Here is a 22,047-nt window from a genome sequence, read left to right as displayed (position 1 = left end):
TCTTATAACACTTGGTACAATGGTGTCATTTTGCACCAAACTAATGATCTGTTGCCATTGAGTATTTGAAAATGAGGTTTGAAATTACAGCCTGTAGGATCTATGCTCTGAAGGAAGACTAATTTGACTGCCTTTCAAAGAGGTAAAATCTACATAAGCAACATATGCATACATACTATTGGAAATACTATACTAGTGCGAGAGAAACTTTTTTGGTGATAATGCAATTGCACATTATTTGTGTTGTACCTGAAAGCTGGCAAATGAAACAACAAAAATTTAGTAAAAAGTAGTGATTTTTTTTTTTAAATAATTTGCTAAAGTTTACTGGTAACATTTATGCATCTGAAATAACTAGAGTAATTTCAACTTCATCATTGTTAGTTAGCTATGCTGTACTGTCTGATGTTATTCAGGACCCAGCTGCAGACAGGCTGGAAAATAGGAATTTACTGGCACACTGAAATCCCTGTTACATCACAATAATGTGATATGAAATTATTTTATAAATTTGGTTCCAGCTGTAAGAAGGAAATAAGATGCAACCCACAAAAGAGGGGGAAAGTTTCACATTAATGTGCTGGGATTTATGTGCTTAACTTGCCATGCACTAAGACAAAGGTATGTTGCTAATAGTAACTACGTAATCGTGTGCTCTTTTTACGGTTACCCTTTTCTCTTCTCATTCTGTTGCTTTCCTTACAGTTTGTTACTTCCACTCATTGAGTTACATCTAAAATTAGTTTCTAAGTTCCTCAGGGAGGGATCATCTCTCTCTCTTTGTTCGGTAACACATGTAGAACAACTTTGGGTGCTTTAGAAATAAGAGAAGATTACTCACCTTGTGCAATAACTGCGGTTCTTCGAGATGTGTGTCCCTGTGGGTGGTCCACTCCTGGTGATGGTGTGTCCCTGCACCTTTTCTCGGAGAATTTTGCAGAAGTGCCCATATGGGTCGCGCACACGCGGTGCCTGCCTTGCACACTGTTGGCGCTTGAAGAGTCGCACATGTGATCCGGACTCCTCAGTTCCTTCTCTACCACAGAGCTTCCTTCAAACTCTGAAGTAGAGGGGAGAGGGGTGGGTAGTGGAACACCCATAGGGGGAGACATCTCGAAGAACCTCAGTTACTGCACAAGGTGAATAACCTTCTCTTCATCTTCATCTGCCTGTGGGTGCTTCACTGCAGTTGACTGTAGAGCAGTGCCATCTTAGGATGGTAAGGGCTTTGGAGTTGGTAAGATTACTGTGGATAGTACGCCTAGGCCAAGCCGGGTATTTACTTTAGGCCTTTGTGATTGCATAATGTTTGGCAATGTTACGTTCGGAGGCCCAGATGACGGCTTTGCATATGCCTAAAGGGGAATGTTGTTTAGGGTATGTCTTCAGTACTCACCAGGTTGGCAGGCAGCGATCAATCCAGCGGGGATCGATTTATCGCATCTAGTCTAGACACGATAAATTGACCCCCCGAGCACTCTCCCGTAGACTCCTGTACTCCAGCGCTGCGAGAGGCACAGGCACAGTCGACAGGGGAGTGGCAGCAGTTGACTCACCGTGGTGAAGACACCATGGTACGTCGATCTAAGTACATCAACTTCAGCTACGTTATTCACATAGCTGAAGTTGCGTACGCTTAGATTGATTCCGCCCCTCCCCCGTGTAGACCAGGGCTTTGGAATGCTGTGGACATTGATATAGATCTAATAGAGTGCATCCTGATTTCTGATGGCAGTTGTGCACCTTGTAATTGATAACATAGGTGAATGCATCCAGATATCCATTTAGAGAGTCTCTGTGTGGTTATGGAGGTACCTTTGGAGTGTTCAGCGATAGATACCAAGTTTTAGTGAAACACTACATGGCTTGGTTCTGTCCAAGTAGAAAGCCAGTGCTTTTTTAATGTCCAGGGTGTGCATCGTAGCTTCGAACGAGTTCTCGTGTGGTGTAGGAAAGAAAATTGGAAGCTGTATAGGTTGGTTAACATGGAAAGATGAGTGTACTTTGGGTAGGAATTTAGGATGGGTACGTAATATGACTTAGAAAAGATTGCATATGGTGGATCTGCAATGAGCACCCCAATTTCTCCCACATGTCTCGCTGATGTGATCGCTACCAGGAATGACACCTTCATGGACAGGTATAATAAAAAGCAGGTTGCTAAAGGTTCAAACTATTTCCAAGTCAGGGCTGTTAAGACTAAGTTTAATTCCCAGGGCAGTGTGGGTGGCCTAACATCTGGGCAGAGTTTGAATGCCCCGGAGGAATCGTTTGGTGATTGGGAGGGCAAAGATTGTAGTGTTGTCTATCTTCTGGTGAAAGGCAGTGATAACTGCTAGATGTATCTTTATTGAGCAAATGGAGAGGCCAGATTGTTTTAGTTCCAGGAGGTAGTCTAATATCAGTGGAAGAGGTACAGATGTTGCATTAGTTTGTCTGGTAGTGCACCATGCTGTAAATCTCTTCCACTTATATAAGTAGGTTCTATGTGTAGAATGTTTTCTTCTGTGGAGTAGCACACTCTGGACCTGGTCAGAACAAGTTAGCTCGTCATTAGAGAACCATAGAAAAGTCATGCCTTGAGATGTAGCATCTTTATGTTCGGATGTTGCATTTGACCCTTCCGTAGTGTCAGTAGGTATGTGTGGAGAGGGAGTGTGATTGGAGCACATGCCGACATCCGTGTTATGTACGGATACCATGGTTGTCTTGGCCATGTGGGAGCTATTAGGATGACTCTGACTTTGTCGGTCTTTATTTTCTGTATTACTCTGGGTAGCAATGGTATTGGTGAGAACGCATAGAAAAGGTCTGTGTTCCAACTGATCAGGAACGCATCTCCCATGGACTGCTTTCCCAGACCTGCTCTGGAGCAGAATTTCAGACACTTGGTCTTGCGGGCAGTCTCAAATAGATCTATCTGTGTGTGACCCCACTTTTGGAATGCCTTGCAGGTTCTATTCCCTTTGGTGGTCATGGGGAAAATGTCTGCTGAGTTCATCTGCTGTGGTGTTCCAGGAATCAAGGTAGCTATGAAGCTGAGATATGGATATTGTGTTGGATACACCAATTCCAGAGTCAGATAGCCTCGGCGCATAGCGAATGTGATCGGGCTCCCCCTTGCCTGTTTATGTGAAACGTGCAAGCAACGTCATCTGTCATTACTGTTATGTTCTGGTTTCTTATGAATGGCAGGAAGTGGAGGGAGGCATTGCAGACAGCACGAAGTTCCAGCAGGTTTATATGTAGACTTGTCTTGGTTGTGAACCATAGTCCCTGAATTGTGAGATGTTGCATGTATGCTCCCCACCCAATGATGAAGGCATCTGTTGTGATCATCTGTGATGCAAGGTCTTGTGTGAATGGGATCCCGGAGCTCAGGTTGTGTGGGTGAGTCCACCAGGTTAGTGATCCTTGACCTTGGGGGGCATTGTTAATCATATGTTTATTCTGTGTTTGTTTGGTCTGTACAGAGTTGCTAGCCATCTTTGCAGGCAACGCATGTGTAAGTGTGTGTGTTTGGCCACAAATGTGTATGCTGCCATGTGGCCTAATAGTTGTAGGCATTCATGGGCTGTGACTTGTGGACCATTAGATAGTGTGGATATATGTCCATTTATGATGTGAACCTGTCTTGCGGAAGTGACGACTTTGCTGCAAAGGAAACAAGGGTAAGCGCCGATGAATTCTAACCGTTGAGTTGGTTGTATTGTTGATTTTTTTTATTATTATTTTTATTTTTTATGTTTAATTATAGACTGAGATTCTGGAAACAATCCATCGTAGTCTGGGTACACCGAATGGCATCTAGACGGGTGTGTGACTTCAAGAGACCGTCATCCAGGTAAGGAAATATTATTCCCAGTTTTCTCAGGTGTGCTGTTACCACAGCAAGGATCTTGGAGAAAACATGAAGTGCTGTTGACAGGCCAAAAGGTAGTACCTTGTACTGATAGTGGTCGTGCCAAAAGTAAATTTGAGGAAACGCCTGTGTGCAGGGTGTATCGTGACATGAAAATAAGCATTCTGCAGGTTGAGGGCTGAAAACAAGTCCCCCTGCTCCAGTGCTGATATTGTTGTTGTTAAGTTGACCATCTTGAATCTTTGTTTTTTCACAAACTTGTTCAGCTGAGGGTCACCATCCTCCATTTTTCTTTTGTGTTAAAAGGTAGTGGGAATAAAACCCCTTCCCCCTGTGTGCTACAGAAACAGTCTTCACTGCCCCCAATTGGAGGAGATGAGCTACCTCTTGACATAATAAGTGTTTGTGAGAGGGGTCCCTGAAGTGGGACGGGAGCAGGTGAGGGGTATAGAGAGAAAAGGAATGGTATAACCCGATTGGATGACTTCCAGGGCCCATTTGTCCATGGTGATACTCACCCAGTTCAGGTAGAATGGGAGCAAATGGTCTCCAAATAGCTGGGTGGATGGTGTAAGCATTGGAATGTGGGAGAGGTCTTCCAGACCCTTGACCAAGCCTTCAAATTTGCTTATTAGAGAAAGTAGGTTGAGATGCCGCTGATGATGGAGGGCATCGTCATTGTGGTTTCTGTCTCTGTCATTGCTGTAGGCCACTGGTGTTGCTGTGTGTATGTCGGGTATCTAGGTCACTGATATGGTTGATACCTGTATTGTCTCCCTCTTGTGGCAGGTGTATGGAAGCCAAGGGACCAGAGCATGGCCCACAAATCTTTCATCATGTGCAGCACCTCGTTGGTTTTGGCTACGAACAGTTTTTCTCCGTTGAATGGGAGATCTTCACCTGTACTCTGTATCTCCCGTGGAAATGTTGAGGAGTTAAACCACAGGGCTCGTTGCATGACAACAGCCATAATGGTGACTCTGGCCACAGTGTCAGCTGCATCCAATGTGGTGTGAAGAGCCGTATGTGTGATTATCTGTCCTTCAAAATTTAGAAATTTAAATTGTAGTCTCTTGTCCTCAGGGATGTCATTAATAAAGTCCATACATTTGCCATAGTTCTTGTGGTCGTATTTGGTGAGTAATGCCAAATAATTTGAGAGTCTAAATTGAAGTGTGGATGAGGAGTATTCTTTGAGGCCAAAAACATCCAATCTCTTATTCTCTTTATTGAAAGGGTGGAGCAAAAATGCTGCTGTTTGCCCCTTTGGTTCGCCGTCTCCACTACCAGTGAGCTGCGTGCTGGGAGCGTGAAGAGAAATTCTGATCCCTTCGAGGAAATGTAATATTTTAGGTCTGCCCTTTTGCAAGTTGGTGGAATTGTGGCTGGAGTTTGCCACACTGTCTTGGTGGGTTCCATGATAGCCCCATTGATTGGCAATGCTATCGTGGAAGAGGAAGATGTCTGTAGGATACCGGTTAACTCCTGTTGAGTTTCCAGCACTTCCTCCAGAGCAATCATAAGCTCATTAGCTACACTTTTGAACAAGTCTTGGGAAGTGGGTGAAGTCATCTGCCGTGGTCGGTGGTGGAGGCCTAATAGCCTCGTCCAGTGAGGAGGAAGAATTTTTGTTGGGTGGCGAGGCGTCAGGAGCAGTGTCCTTTTCCTGCTCTGCCATGGGTTCCTCCCATGTGTCCACTGCTACAGTCTCCAAAAGTGTAGGCGGAGATCTGGCGTCTTCCTTATGTGGTCTGGGGCACCGGTTATGGTATCTTCTGTAAGACCCCCAGGGACTCCAGTATAGCCAGTGACCAGGAAAGGGTAGGGGTGGTCACATCCATGGATGGCCATACCAAGGTGGCATGTCGTGAGCATATGTGGACCGTGATCGTAATGGTCCAGCAACAATAGGTGTCCTGATCGGGGAAGAATGTTGAGGGGAGAATACCTCTTCAACCTCCTCATCTTCATCACTGGAGAACTGGGATGGTAGGGGAGACCTTGGTGAGACACTGGTGCCTATGAGAGGGGACTCCGGGGTCAAGGAGACTGACAAATCCTTGTGGTGCAGAAAATGGCGTGGTGCTGAGAGCATCGGTGCCTCAGGGCAGGGTGCCGATTGCGCCGGTGGTGCAGTGTGCTGAGTCGGTGCTGTTGTCGCTTGTGTCGGCACCATGGCTCTAGAGGCATTAGTCTGCAGCGTTGAAATAAGAGCAGTTGCCGATGTTGTCTCCCTTGGAGGTACCCACAGTGCAATGGTGGAGGCAGGCAGCTTAGAGCCATTAGCTTCAGCACCAGAGCGGTGGGTGCTGGTGGTGCCGGAGTATCGTAGGTGCTGAGCCATGGTGCGTCCAGCAGTCATGAGAGCGATCTAGTAGGCAACTGTTTTTTGCTGGTCTACTCTCTGAGATGAGGAAGACGGACATTTTTTTTGCTGGCCTTTTGGCTTTCGGGGACTTTGGTGGTGAGGGAACTGGTGACCCGTGCTGGGAAGAGGGTTTTTGTCTTGGGTCAGAGGCTGATCTCAAGGAATTCTCCATTAATATAAGTTTAAGCCTCAGGTCCCTGTCCGTTCTTTCCCTAGCCTTCAGTTTGCTACAAATGGCACATTTCTGGAGAACGTGAGATTCCCCCCAGACAACAAAGACATTGAGTGTGTCCGTCTGATACAGGTATCGCCTCTCTGCACATCGTACATCTTTTAAAACCTGGTGAGCCAGGCATTTTTGCAACCTAATACTAACTTTACTACAGGATAAAAACAAGGATATATTTTTTTTTAAAAAACAAGGGACATAAAGCTAATAACTGAAACCTAACCTATATAATCTATGTTAACTCACTAATATATCTAAACGTATCTGTTTGAAACTAAAGATGTTCAACAGGGCTGCTGAGCTCCGTCTCAGCCCAGAGAGAGTTGAGACGGAATTGAGGAGTCCGGGACGCGTGTGCAATACTTCAAGCACAAACGGTGCACGAGGTAGGCAGTGCTGCAAAACTGTCTGAGTGAAGGTGCAGGGATGCACCATCACCAGGAGTGGAGTACCCATGGGACATTTCTCGAAAAAGAACTGAGGCCTCATTCCTTTGCGGAGTTTTGTTTGGGTGGACCATTGTGCCCCCACAGAGCTCCACTGAAGTTGGAGGGGCAACCAAGTGGTATGCTGCAAGACAGGAGGTGTCACTGGGGCTCTGCATGAGCATAAGGCTCCTCCTATTGCTGGGACCATTGTAGGACTGGAGTGTTATTAAAATAATAACTAGGTCCGCAGTGCTCCAGTGAGGTCTGCATGGAAGGACCCCTGTGTGTACATATGCGGAGCCTCACTGATATCTCCTGTTATCATAATTATAAGGCATTTGTCCCTCTATAGTACCTTCCACCCCAGAATCTCAAAGTGCGATATAAACATGAATGAGTGTAGCCACTTGTATCCTGTGTTTAGTAAGCAAATGTTACTACCATTCTTCAGATGAGAAAACTGAGAAGCTGGAGGAGTTTGAAGTACCTTGCCCACTGTCATATGGGAAGCCTGTGGCAGAGTTAGGGAGAGACAAGTCTTCTGACACCCTGTGGTGTATCTTAACCACAAGGCAGTCCTTCTTGCTTAAGGATGGGTGAAACTTAAAGGGCTCATGGTGCAACCAGCTTTAGATAAGAATCTAATATTTTCAGAACTTTATCAAAAATTACTCTAAAATTACTCAGATCTTCCTCTTCTTTCCCATTCCTATCACCAACACTCTCTCCCTAAATTCTAACAGACCTTTGTCCCCCATTCCCAATTCTCTTTCCCCTATATCACATTGGTAATAGAGGGTCAAGGAAGTCAGTCAAGCTGAGAAGTCTCTTAACTAGGGTATTGTTGACATGTGGTATGTTTGATGACTTCCCAGGTTAGAGGTTGTCAAGGTTCCTTCCCCACTCTGAACTCTAGGGTACAGATGTGGGGACCTGAATGAAAACCCCGTATGCTTATTTTTACCAGCTTAGGTTAAAACTTCCCCAAGGTACAAACTATTTATTTTTACTTTTGTCCCTGGACTTTATTGCTGCCACCACCAAGTGTCTAACAAATATAACCAGGAAAGAGCCCACTTGGAAATGTCTTTCCCCCCAAAATCCCCCCCAAGCCCTACACCCCCTTTCCTGGGAAAGGCTTGATAAAAATCCTCACCAATTTGCATAGGTGAACACAGACCCAAACCCTTGGATCTTAAGAACAATGAAAAAGCAATCAGGTTCTTAAAAGAAGAATTTTAATTGAAGAAAAAGTAAAAGAATCACCTCTGTAAAATCAGGATGGTAAATACCTTACAGGGTAATCAGATTCAAAACATAGAGAATCCCTCTAGACAAAACCTTAAGTTACAAAAAGTCACAAAAACAGGAATATACATTCCATTCAGCACAACTTATTTTATCAGCCATTTAAACAAAACAGACTCTAACGCATATCTAACTAGATTGCTTATTAACCCTTTACAGGAATTCTGACCTGCATTCCTGCTCTGGTCCCGGCAAAAGTCACACACAGACAGAGAGAACCCTTTGTTTCCCCCCCCCCCAGCTTTGAAAGTACCTTGTCTCCTCATTGGTCATTTTGGTCAGGTGCCAGCGAGGTTATCTTTAGCTTCTTAACCCTTTACAGGTGAAAGGGTTTTTCCTCTAGCCAGGAGGGATTTAAAGGTAGTTAGCCTTCCCTTTATATTTATGACAAAGGTTCCTCAGAACTCATTGTCCTGGGAAAGCTTTGGACTTTGTGAGATTTAAAGAGAGTAGACTAATCAGCAGAAGTTGCTATGCTTACTAGGACCCTAAGATAAATATTTGCTATGGTAGGAGACTTGTTGGGATGGGAGTCAGATCGAGAGAGCGGGAGAGAGAGGAACTCACCCAAATATTTAGACCCTAGAAAGGGGCTCAGGTTTCAGTTTGAAATTTGGGCTGAGGGTCAGGAGCATTATGGTTCTTTTCTGCACTTGTCTGGCTCACCCCTCCTTCTTCACTAGCCATGAAAAAAATCTGAAGAAAACTTTTTTCAGATATTTTAAAGAGTAAAAATCATTCGGACAGAGTATTTTTCAACAGCTCAGTTCTGAGGGATAGTTAATCTCACAGTACTGATAGAAACTCTATCAAACCATGTTTTTTCATTTTCATCAGAGTCAATGGGAGAGAAAGAAAGATGCATGCTAAGGCATTTCACACAATGGAGGTCTGCAGTGGAAGAGGAGAGGTAACTTCACAGACCTGAAAAATGGGGGAAGTTAAGTTAAAATGACAAATAGGTCAGGCAGCTGCAACTCCCACTGAGCACCCTTTGTAGCTCTTGGAGCGGATTCTCCATTGCCCTGCAGCTTGCATTGTCATTTACACTTGTGCAAAATGGGTGTAAATGTTACCATTCTGATTTGAATAGCCTGTTACTTGTACAGTACTTTATGCAGTGGTAGATGACAATACATGGTACAAGGTGGTGGAGAACCGGACTTTGTGTTTAAGAATTTGTCATCTTTGGCTGTCTATTCCCGAAACTGAAGCCATAAACATTATAACATTGTAACCAAATGTGATGGAACATGCAAAGGATCATGCCTTCATGTGAGAACTAAGCAGCAGAAGCAGATGAGTTCTTGAGAAACAATGATCTTGGAATATGGAAATTAACAGTATAATAATACAGTGGTGGTATAGCCAGAAATTCTTCTGAATAGACTTTTTAAAAGATTTTCATGAGGCATCAGCTGCTGTTTGTAATTCTTTTCTTAATGCTATCTTCAAAGTATGCCTTATCAAAATATTCATCTCTGCTGCTGTATTTATATTCAGCATATTTAAAATCAAGACAAAATAGGCTTTTTACATAGTACCAAAATAATCATAAGAGCATCCAGAAACCAAAGGAAAGGGTTTGAAAAGACTCACATTCACAGCTAAGGGCAGCAGTCTGTTAGCAAGTGTTTTGTTTCCTTTGCCAAATCAGTGATTGATTGAGTGCATGCAATTTTCCTTATCAATATTGTTGTAACGGGTTAAACAAAAAACAGGCACATCATCATTCACCAATTTAAGACATATTTATTTATTGTGCAATAAACTAGCTGTTTGTCTTCAGTTCTCTTGCAGCCTTATGTTTTGTGGCAAATCATCCATAATCACTGGAGTCTTTACAATATTTCTAAACAAATGCAAAATGTGGGCTCCAAATGTTATGTTTAATAGTGACTCCAAATCTAGGCAGTTAAGCTAAATAAATTGTGTAAAAATAAAAAAAGCCAGAGAGGGATCAAAATTAGAAGTCATGCTGATTATTTTTATTCTGAGATGAAACGAAGTGGTTTGACAAACTTCACAAACTTCTGAACTTGGAAGCACATGAGTGATTTGAATGTAATATTTCACTGAGCTCTGCACAGGTGGGTGTTGCCATCTTTTTGGATGTTTTCATTTCCAAAACTCCAATGATAGAAAAGAAATTTTTCCTGAGTTGGACAAGTCTGACTGATGAATATTGTAGGCCAAATTTTGTCATTGGCTAAACCCATTTAAATCCATTATAGTAAACAATATCCATGTGGTTGCACTGGTGATTATGGGGGAAGAATTTGGCCCTATGGCTCTATTCTCAGAAATATTACGTTCAGCGAGGGTTGCCATCCATGCTGATATTCTTGGGACAATCTGATGTTTATGGGTCTGTCCCATAACTGTAAGTTAGCTTTGCAGGATAAGTGTTTCAAATTCACATGATTTTCTACATCATGATGGTGCTTTGCCACCTGTTAACTTGACAGTGTAACTTGAAGGTCAATCCAGCTCCCACTGAATTCAGTGGGAGAGGCATCAAACTCTTGACATTGCATTGTCACTTCTCAGCACAACATCAAGATGCTTCAGTGCAAATATTGCGACACAGTAGTGCAAAGATGTTGCTATGTAGGACACAGTTAAGAATATGGAACTCTGTCCTATGACATAAAATATCTGTGGTAGATCACAATGGTTTGTCATAAGAACATAAGAATGGCCATACTGGGTCAGACCAAAGGTCCATCCAGCCCAGTATCCTGTCTACCAACAGGGGCCAATGCCAGGTGCCCCAGAGGGAGTGAACCTAACAGGTAATGATCAAGTGATCTTTCGCCTGCCATCCATCTCCACACTCTGACAAACAGAGGCTAGGGACACCATTCCTTACCCATCCTGGCTAATAGCCATTAAGGGACTTAACCTCCATGAATTTATCCAGTTCTCTCTTAAACCCTGTTATCATCGTAGCCTTCACAACCTCCTCAGGCAAGGAGTTCCTCAGGTTGACTGTGCGCTGAGTGAAGAAGAACTTCCTTTTATTTGTTTTAAACCTGCTGCCCATTAATTTCATTTGGTGGCCCCTAGTTCTTATATTATGGGAACAAGTAAATAACTTTTCCTTATTCACTTTCTCCACACCACTCATGATTTTATATACCTCTATCATATCCCCCCTTAGTCTCCTCTTTTCCAAGCTGAAAAGTCCTGGCCTCTTTAATCTCTCCTCATCTGGGACCCGTTCCAAACCTGTAATCATTTTTGTTGCCCTTTTCTGAACCTTTTCTAAAGCCAGTATATCTTTTTTGAGATGAGGGGACCACATCTGTATGCAGTATTCAAGATGTGGGTGCTCCATGGATTTATATAAGGGCAATAAGATATTCTCCGTCTTATTCTCTATCCCTTTTTTAATGATCCCTAACATCCCGTTTGCTTTTTTGACTGCCGCTGCACACTGCGTCGATGTCTTCAGAGAGCTATCCACGATGACTCCAAGATCTTTCTCCTGATTAGTTGTAGCTAAATTAGCCCCCATCATATTTCATGTATAGTTGGGGTTATTTTTTCCAATGTGCATTACTTTACATTTGTCCACATTAAATTTCATTTGCCATTTTTTTGCCCAATCACTTAGTTTTGTGAGATCTTTTTGAAGTTCTTCACAGTCTGCTTTGGTCTTAACTGTCTTGAGCAGTTTAGTATCATCTGCAAACTTTGCCACCTCACTGTTTACCCCTTTCTCCAGATCATTTATGAATAAGTTGAATAGGATTGGTCCTAGGACTGGCCCTTCCGGAAGACCACTAGTTACCCCTCTCCATTCTGAAAATTTACCATTTATTCCTACCATTTGTTCCCTGTCTTTTAACCAGTTCTCAATCCATGAAAGGATCTTCCCTCTTTTCGCGTGACAACTTAATTTACGTAAGAGCCTTTACGTGAGGGACCTTGTCAAAGGCTTTCTGGAAATCTAAGTACACTATGTCCACTGGATCCCCCTTGTCCACATGTTTATTGACCCCCTCAAAGACCTCTAATAGATTAGTAAGACATGATCTCCCTATACAGAAACCATGCTGACTTTTGCGCAACAATTTATGTTTTTCTATGTGTCTGACAATTTTATTATTTATTATTGTTTCAACTAATTTGCCCGGTACTGACGTTAGACTTACCGGTCTGTAATTGCCAGGATCATCTCTAGAGCCCTTCTCAAATATTAGCTTTACATTAGCTATCTTCCAGTCATTGGGTACAGTAGCTGATTAAAGGACAGGTTACAAACCATAGTTAATAGTTCTGTAATTTCACATTTGAGTTCTTTCAGAACTCTTGGGTGAATGTCATCTCGTCCCGGTGACTTGTTACTGTTAAGTTTCTCAATTAATTCCAAAACCTCCTCTAGTGACACTTCAATCTGTGACAATTCCTCAGATTTGTCACCTATAAAAGACGGCTCAGGTTTGGGAATCTCCCTAACATCCTCAGCTGTGAGGACTGAAGCAAAGAATTCATTTAGTTTCTCCGCAATGACTTTATCGTCTTTAAGCGCTCCTTTTGTATCTCGATCATCCAGGGGCTCCACTGGTTGTTTAGCAGGCTTCCTGCTTCTGATGTACTTAAAAACATTTTGTTATTACCTTTTGAGTTTTTGGCTAGCTGTTCTTCAAACTCCTTTTTGGCTTTTCTTATTACATTTTTACATTTAATTTGGCAGTGTTTAGCTCCTTTCTATTTACCTCACTAGGATTTGACTTCCACCAGATCCTGTGCTCCACTCAGGAGTAGACAGAGAGTTGCCTCTCCCCTTGTGGGTTCCTGTACCAGCTGCTCCAAGAAACAGTCATGTAAAGTATCAAGAAATTTTGTCTCTGCATTTCATCCTGAGGTGACATACCCAGTCAGTATGGGGATAATTGAAATCCCCAACTATTATTGAGTTCTTTAATTTGTTAGCCTCTCTAATCTCCCTTAGCATTTCATCATCACTATCACTGTCCTGGTCAGGTGGTTGATAATAGATCCCTACTGTTTTATTCTTATTAGAGCATGGAATTACTATCCATAGAGATTCTATGGAAAATGTGGATTCATTTAAGAGTTTTATTTCATTTGATTCTACATTTTCTTTCACATATAGTGCCACTCCCTACCCCGCCCCCACCCCCGCACGACCTGTTCTGTCCTTCCGATATATTTTGTACCCTGGAATGATTGTGTCCCATTGATTGTCCTCACTCCACCAGGTTTCTGTGATGCCTATAATATCAATATCCTCCTTTAACACGAGGCACTCTAGTTCACCCATCTTACTATTTAGACTTCTAGCATTTGTGTACAAGCATTTAAAAACTTGTCACTGTTTGTTTGTCTTCCCTTTTCAATGTGTCTGATCCCTTATGTGAATGTTTCTCATCTGATCTGGCCCATACTTTATCCTCTTCCATCCTCTCCTCCTGACTAAAACCTAGAGAATCTCTATCAATAGACTCTCCTCTAAGAGAAGTTTCTGTCCGATCCACGTGTGCCTCTGCAGCAATCGGCTTTCTCACATTGCACTGACTTCATTTTCATCAGGAGGGAGAATTCAGATTAGATGGTGCTCAGACCAGGGGCAACAGAAAGGTATGGAAAATGTGAACACTGAAACGAAATGTAGTGTATGTAAATACAGAATGTGAAATCCTATTGGTGTGGCTAGACAGAATAACCTCCGAGAAACCAAGTCAAATTCCTGACAGCCTACTTTATGTGAAGAATTTTTAATCTTATGTACTAGTGCTGTGGTTCTGGATTGACTACACTGATTTCCTCTCTTTGTGTCAATCATCTCCCTGATCAAAAGCCCTCTGAAGTTCCTGGGTCCTTCCTGCTCTGTTATTATCAGTACATATAAGCTGTGCAAGCTGCTGTGCTCTGTTCAGCAATCTAAGTCACACATGATCCAGCCCACTGCTCTCCCTGGCAGTTATCATTGTGTCAGAAACTACAATAAGTGAAGTAGTCTTTTTATATATATATATATATATATATATAATAAATATCCACTGTAGCCTATTAAATGACAGGCAAATCAATTATCCCTTTAGAAGACTTTTAAAGTGACTTCATAGACGAGGTCGTCTTCTCTGCTAGTGGGTGGGGGATGTTATTCTTCCTTAAAAAGCTTAGTTAATGAAAAATCGCTTCCTTTTTTTATCCACTGTCAAAATTCACAAGGCCACATTTTCCTCTCAGGAAGTCAAAATGCAATTATCCACTCTGTTCTTCTCTGTCTTACAGGCAGGAATCACTGCAGCATTTCTCAATTGTTACAAGGCTTTTACAGAAGGGTGAAGGGAAAGTTAACCTCTTTCCTGTTCTGTGGACATGCTAAATATACAGCAAATACAAATAATAATGAATAGGTCTTCACACAGAAATTGGACTGTGGCTGAGGGGAGCACTGGAAAGCATCATGCTCTGCGTGCAGATGGTCACTGATTCAAAACCTGTCTAATTGTGTTGCTCAGTAAGTGAAAGTGTTCTCTCAAAATACATGGTACATTCTCCATTTCTTGAAACCTTTAAATCAAGACTAACTGCCTTTCTGTATATGGATGCTCAACTGACCCCCCTCATGTCCACCCCCTCCTCCAGGGCTGTCTTCTGACCCTCTCCGCACTGACTCCCCATGCAGGCATTCACCTCATTGTCTGTACTTGTAGCAGGCCTTGAGGCTGTTGCTGAGGGAGTCTTACAGGCAGAGCAGAGGGGACTCAGGCTACTGGAAGCACGGTGGGGCCAGGTAAGCCCCAGGGGAATCCGTGGTGTAAGAGCCAGCCCCACAGCAGCAACAGAGAGGAGCAGCACTGACCACCGCACTGCTCACTCACATCTGGCTCTGGCATGATTCAGAGGTGTGTGGGGTGAGTTGGCAGGTCCAAAACTGAGTGACATTGCGACATGGTGCCCAGGGTTTACAGTGCTGCTGAGATTTGGCCCCATGGTCCCTCCATCATGGCAGACTGTGGGGCCAAACCTGAGTGAGCAGTGGAGCGGCCAGTGCTGCTCCTCCTCACTGCTGCCTTGAAGCTGGCTCCTGTACCAGGGGTTCCCCCTGGGGGGCTGCTCAGCCTTGCCATGCTTCCAGCAGCCGGGCTGACAGTGATATGCACCGTGCATAATGTGTGTAAGGCCGCAGGTGTATCCCGCACATCTCCTGGGTGCGGTGTTCCTGTCCCATCTAGTGGCACTGAGACCACTAGAGAGAGAGATTAATGAGTCTGCTGTACAACCTCAGCTAAGAGCCATATGGCTTTTAGCTCAAGCTGTAGAGGCTCATGCACTAAGCTCCAGAGGTCCCAGGTTCAATCCCACCGGCTGATGACCAGGGCCTGTTGGTGTTACACAGGCACTATTGCTTCTGAAAGATATGCTTTAGTCAAATGTAGGTTATTGGGCTCAATACAAGAGTAAATGGGTGAAATTATGTGGCCTATATTATATAGGTGGTCAGACTAGATGATCTAATGATCCCTTATGGCCTTCATAGTTTCAGAAATTTTAATTCTTTTTCATTCTTCTGCTTAATGGTACCTATGTATCCTGGTGCTGCATATGCACGCTCACTCTAACATGCATGGAGTACAATAGATCTAAGTATATTATTCAGAAACCATACTAAATGCATGTCTAATAAGTAAAATTGGAATGAGTGGGGGATGATAAATGAAATTTATTTGCTTTATATTTTCTTCATATGTTTTCCTCATTTGCTGTTGATAGATGTCCTTCTAGTTTACTTTTTCTTTACAGATTTGCATTGGCTATTTTTCCGAGAGAGATATATATATCTAATTTCATCAGTTATGCTAGTGAGCATATTTGTTTTGTGGTATGGCTACCTCAAAAATTATTTGAATAACTGGTGGGTGTTGTAGGGGTGAGGAAATGGGTGGTCACAGATTAACCAATACTCACTATTTCAAATGGCAAGTTCTGTTTCTCCTAAAGACCAAGGCATGCAAGTAATCCTTGTTTGCTGTGTTTTATTGTTAAACATATGCTGCTTGGAATTATGCTGCTGTTGCTCTTGTGGAATGAATTTGTTTTTCTCATTAGACATAAATAACTTTGATCTCCAAAACCTGTCACTTACTTTCAGAGTGTTTGAAATATGAGCTTTATGTATTAATCCACCCCTTCAGGATGTGGGACAGCCAATCAGGATCCTGCTGCAGTGAAAATGATCCTTTCAATGAAATTACAGGCCTCCACTAGAAGCTACTCTAAAAGTGTTACAGTATTCCCATTGCTGTTTTACCTCTTCCCTCCCACCCCATATAATAATTTGTCCTTGTTTTCATATGTATACACAATTATATGTATAATTAGGTTATTCAAGGGCTATGTTTTTGTAATTTGATTGGTATGCACTTGCAAAATTCTCAACATAAATGTGTAATGAGAAAAATATATTAAGATGTTATCTATTTAGTACTAGGAAAGGAGGGATGTTTGATTCCTTTCTGTCTACTACAAACTGGAAAACTTTTGCTTTTCCTTCTCTCTGAGACTGGGAAACAACCCCCAATAATGACATCCCTTCTTTATCTTCAGAACAGGTGCAAAACCAACTGACCTTCCCTAAAAAGAGAGATAAGTTATGGGAATGAGAAAGTGTTAGATGAGCTTTGGATCAAAGGTTATCCAATCCATTTAAAGGTTTAAACTGATCCAGGTTTGGCAATCACTTTCCCAGGCAGCAGACGAGAAAAACTGACTTCATGATCACAGTCACTCTATCATATAAACCTTAAAGAAACAAACAAAAGCCAAGTTCCTGGAATACAAATCCAGAGAGTACATGAGCAAAAGCAATTTCATTGCTCCTTTTACTCATGGTAAAAAGTATACATACATACATAAAGAAGTATACATACTTCTATCAGAGGTCCCAGTCCTGCAACTGGGTCTGCAGGAGCAGATTCCTGCTCCCACACAGAACTTCACTGACTTCATGTGTGCAAATGGGTTCTCCCATGTGGAATCAATTGCAGGACTGGGATCAAGATTAGATGACACAGTAGTAAAAATGAATGCTTACACTTCTTGTGCTAGCATTGTTGCAATGTTTCCCATAGGTATTACTGGTTAGGAAAACTGCTAGTGCAAATAAGGCCAAATAGTGATTACTGAATATGAAAAAGTGTAATTAATACAAAATCTTTTAATTCTGTTTATGTGAATTAAGTAAAAGGTGATATCCTGAAAGGTCCTGACTTGACAGCCCAGATAACTGGTGAGTTTGATCCACAATCAGATACTGCAAGGACAGCAATGTAGCTAGTTGTCCCCCCTTAGGCCTGTGTTCCCAGAGGGAGATACCAGCAGTAGTGGAGAGAGTTCCGTCTCCTTATACATTCAATTCTGTGGCCTCTCTGCTGAGGCTGCCAGTGCCAGGGTGCAAGTTATGATGGTGGGTATTATTACTCCAAATTATCACTTTTATGATTTGTGTTGTGGTAGAGAGCCCAATCTAGATTGTGACCCTGGCATACTAGGTGCTGTACAAACACATAGTAAGAGACAGCCCAGGCTCCAGAGAGTTTAGGGTTCAAATAGGCAAGACAGATTAGGGGAAAGAGAGGCATGAGTGACTCACCCAAAGTCGTCAGGATAGGAAACTGATGACTAGAGTGAGAAGCACCCAAATTTGATTAAAGAAATATGCAAGCCACATGATCCGTCTAGGAGGTGACACTGTGTATAAGCAATATGGGACATGTCTGATTGCAACACCCCTTTGCAAAATCATTTTTCAGAGGCGGGAGAAACTTTCAGAACTCAAACTGCTTCACAATTAGATCTCTAGTGAGGCGGTCTTCCGCCCCCCAAGTGTCCGGGACCCCTGCAAGGCATGTGGTTGTGTCATCCGGGTGATCCCTGTCCCGTATCTGCCCCCCCCCCCCCAAACTGTCTGGAAGAGAGGAAGGAGGCTGGGAAACAGGAAACCCTCCAATCCCAACCAGCAGATGGCCCCCTTGGTCTCTCTCTCTCTCTCCCGGCAGGTTCTGTGGCTCCGGCGAAAGCAAGGAGGGGCTGCTTAATGCCCCTAATTTGTCCTCTCTCTCCCTCTGCGCATGGCGTGTGCCTAGAAACTCTCCCGGCGGCGGGCAGGGCTGCCAACATGTCTCCCTGAAGGAGATGCTCTTGGCGGCGGGCGGGGGGGCGGCGCTCCCCGGGCGGGTGTGCGGCGGCGGCGGCGGCTTCCCGGCCGCGGACCGCTCTCGCGAGGGGAGGCGAGCGGCTCGGGCTGGGGCGGCGTAGAGCCCTCCCCGGGGCTGCGCGGGACCGGCCGGGAGCGAGGAATTTCCACCTCCGCCCACGCCTTCCGCTGGCGCCGCGGGGCCCGTCGCTGCCCGCCGGGCGGGGAGGGGAAGGAGGAGGAGACTGCAGGGGAGCGGAGAAGGAAGGAGCCGCGGGGGCTGAGCGCTGGAGCCGCGGGTGACCCGCCCCTGGAGAGACCCCGGCACCGGAGCCGGGCGGAGCCATGGAGCAGTAACCCCTTGAGCCCTTCCAGCGCCGCCACTTGTCCCGTCCCCCCCCCCCCAAACCAGCCGCGCGAGCCCGCCCGCCCCCGTTTTGCTGGCGCGGGGATTGGGACGAGGGAGCGAAAGAGTTTCGCCCGCAGCGCCGCCGCCGCCCCCCGCCAGGGCCACGATGAGCGAGGAGAGCTCCGAGGTGCCCCGGGAGCAGCTAGGTAAGAGCCGCGTTTCTCTCCCTCCTGGGGGGCGGGGGGAAGGACGAGTCTGTTTGGGGTCCGAGCCCGCTGGGGAGGCGGCGGGCAAGCGGTGAGGCCATCATGGGGCGGGTGGCGCTGGCCATTGCCCGCCGGAGCCGGGCCGGGGGGAGGCGTGGTGGGGAAGGTGCCGCGAGGGCGAAGGTAGGGTGGGGGATTCAGCGAGGGAAAGCCAGGCTGCAGCGCCTCTGTTTTTCCCTTGGCACTGCTGCTGGAGAGAGTTGCTGCTGGGGGGTGGGGTGGGAATTACAGCTTTTCAAGCCCTAGAAATAGCAGCCCAGTCCGGAGCGTTCAGCCGCTGTGAGCCAACGAAAACCGGAGTGAAAGCCCCGTTTCAGGGGCTGAAAAGTAGACCGGGCATGTCCCCACCCTGGAAACGTATAGTGACACTATACATGGGCCTTCGTGACAGCACCGCATACAGCAGTGGTTCTCAAGCGGGGGTGCACCGAGGTCTTCTAGGGGGTACTCAACTCCTCTGGATCAGTGTTTCTCAGCCTGGGGGTTGTGACTCCGGGAGGGGTCAGGGTATGGGTTTAGAGGGGTTGCAAATGCAGGGCCTGCATTAGGGGGTGGCAAGCAGGTCAGTTGCCCAGGGCCTCACACCACAGGGGGCTCCGCAAGGCTAAGTTACATGCTTCAGCCCCGGGTAATGGGGCTCTGGCTTCAGCCCTGCTATGCAGGGTACTGGCTTCAGACAAGGCTCACAAGTCAAAAACAGGAAGACAAATCAGCCTCCTGAAATCGGTACAGTAGTCTGGAAACTACCTGAAAGCGGTACAGTAGTCGTGAGAACCACTGGCATACACTGTATCAAGGTTGCAGTCTATAAACGGCAGTCCTTGAAAGGAGTAGCCTATAGATTCAACATGGAAAGCAAGTGGTTAAAGGACTGTTGTTTTTATTTAACTTGCAATAGCAAGAAAACTTATAGTTTAAAACTACTTTTAACTTCTCCATCTCCTTTTATGCCCTTATGCATATTTATGGTGCCATATACAATTGTTTGGAGCCCTTTGAAATACCTGTGCATAAGGGTATGAGTGAGGGAGGATATTTCAGAGAGCCTTAACTTTGACATTTTCTTAGCTTTTGACATGTTAGAACATACACTTAATTTTATTCCAGCATATATATCTTTTTGTAATTCAGTTCTCTGGGCATGCAATGTGTAAGGTAGTGTACAAAGAAAAAACTATTTGTTTATTACTCTCCACAAATCACAACTGATCACAAGTGGTGCTAAAGCTGCTTGAGAGCTTCTATGCCATGAATTATTAGTATAGTAGGTGGTGGGGCTAGGTGTAGACAGAGAACATTTTGAACAATCAGCTTTTTTTTGTCTGCCTTTAAAACAGCCAAATATGTTTAACTGTTGAGCAGCTAGCATGTGTTAACGTTGTGAATGGATTTCCACTATAAATTAATACGTGATGGGTTAAGGTGTGTCACTTATGCTAAGAGAACCATGGAGCAAAGCTGAGTCATTATGACACGTCTTCCACAAACAAGACATTAGATAGTAATAGATGTTGGTACTTTATGGTACAAACTCGAGTGAAATTTCAGAATTTTGCTCTGATCTTGCAAGCTTATCTACATAGGCAGACTTGCTATTGCAAGTTAAATAAAAACAGACTTCTAAGCACTGGCTTTCTATGCTGAATCTACAGGCTACTCTTTTCAAGGCTTGCCGTTTATATATAACAACCTTGACACACTGTATGCCAGTGGTTCTCAAGACTACTGTACTGCTTGTCACCCTCTCACTGAGAGCCAACTATACTTCAGTGGGTCCAGGGTTCTGTTCACACAGATCAGCATACAGTATTGGGGGCCTTAGTGCCTGTGTCTAATTCATATTTTTGTTTGCTTACATAATTTATTATGAAGAGAACACTCTGGTCATAGTGGAGTATTTCATAAGGACGAAAATTTAATTTTCTTGCTAGACAATTCAGGTTCCCTAGTGATCTGAGAGCTCTGTGAAAAGGACATTGAGCAAAACTTAATGGGTAAAACACAATGGCTAGACTGGGAATCAGAACTGCCACATGCTTCCTATGTGACCTTCAGCAGGTCACTTGGGACACAATATTCAAAAGCGTCTATGCTAATTTTGAAACACTTGCAGCCTGGTTTAAGTGGTACTTGGATCACAGGATGGGTACCCAGAAATGGAGACCATCAAAATAAGTGCGTACTTGAAAATATGGGCCTTAGCTTCCTGTTGCCTCATTTTTCTGGTCTGTAAAATGACTTGAAAAATGCACTTGCTAGTGATGGGTAGGAAACGTTCTTTATGTGGGGAATTCTGTAAAATTTTTAAAAAAAAGTTTCTAGCTCTTAGTTACAAAGATAACCTTAGTGTGAATTGGTGCCATGAATTTTTCCTGAGTCTCTACTCCAGTGCCTCTGATGGTCCTTTATAGCTTTTCCAGCCAACAGCACTGTGAAATGGACAAGTTTGTAATCAGTTTTGCTGTTGCTATTTAAAACCCTGTGTGAAACTGACAAGAATCAAGTCAACTTCATTCTGCTGCTGCTTGAGAAAGCTGTGAACAGTGGCAGAAACACTTGGAGCTATTAACTGGGGAGGAGGAATCAAAAGATAAAGGCTGGGTAAAGTTGTAGAGATACCACCAGTACTCCTCTGACAGCAGCCATGTGGCCTGGAGGGACTAAGTTTCTGACTACTGCTGGCTGGAAAACAGAATTCCCCTCCTGAAAAAAATTTCAAGTGTTTTGAAAAAAATGTTCATCCCAAATTTGCAGGATGGATTTGAATTAAATCGAAGTGATTTAAATCCATGATCCATAGTCATATGATTTAAATCCATAGTCAGGAAGACTCAATTTAATCATGGATTTCTACATAACAGTGCATTCTTGTTGGTTGGTATAACCTTGGTACATATTCTTCACAACTCAGAGATAGATGTAGGTTTCATTTTTAAAAGGTACACACTATACATTTTTAAAGTGATTTATTTTGAAAACTTTTCAGATTAGTTTTACAGCTATATCGGAAAATGAATGATTGTTTGGTTATTTCATTTACCAAAGGTAATTGAAGCAGATAGT

The 22,047-nt window shown here is 44.0% G+C and overlaps 1 protein-coding gene across 2 annotated transcripts in view; it reads left to right on the top strand.

Moving 5' to 3' along the window:
• The first annotated feature begins 18,834 nt into the window (after nucleotides 1-18,834).
• The window catches only part of CARMIL1 (capping protein regulator and myosin 1 linker 1), a 257,979-nt gene continuing 254,766 nt past the window's right edge, over nucleotides 18,835-22,047 (top strand). For both annotated transcript variants that reach the window (XR_013345180.1, XM_077810553.1), the window contains exon 1: nucleotides 18,835-18,924. Coding sequence is in view for 1 of the 2 variants with exons in the window: in XM_077810553.1 (XP_077666679.1) it covers nucleotides 18,885-18,924 (40 nt within the window). In the remaining variant the exon portion in view is untranslated. The remainder of the gene's footprint in view (nucleotides 18,925-22,047) is intronic.

The sequence above is a fragment of the Eretmochelys imbricata genome, chromosome 2 (assembly GCF_965152235.1).
Source record: "Eretmochelys imbricata isolate rEreImb1 chromosome 2, rEreImb1.hap1, whole genome shotgun sequence".
NCBI lineage: Eukaryota > Metazoa > Chordata > Testudines > Cheloniidae > Eretmochelys > Eretmochelys imbricata.
Note: the sequence above shows the minus strand (reverse complement) of the source record. Positions and strands in the feature narration are given on the sequence as shown.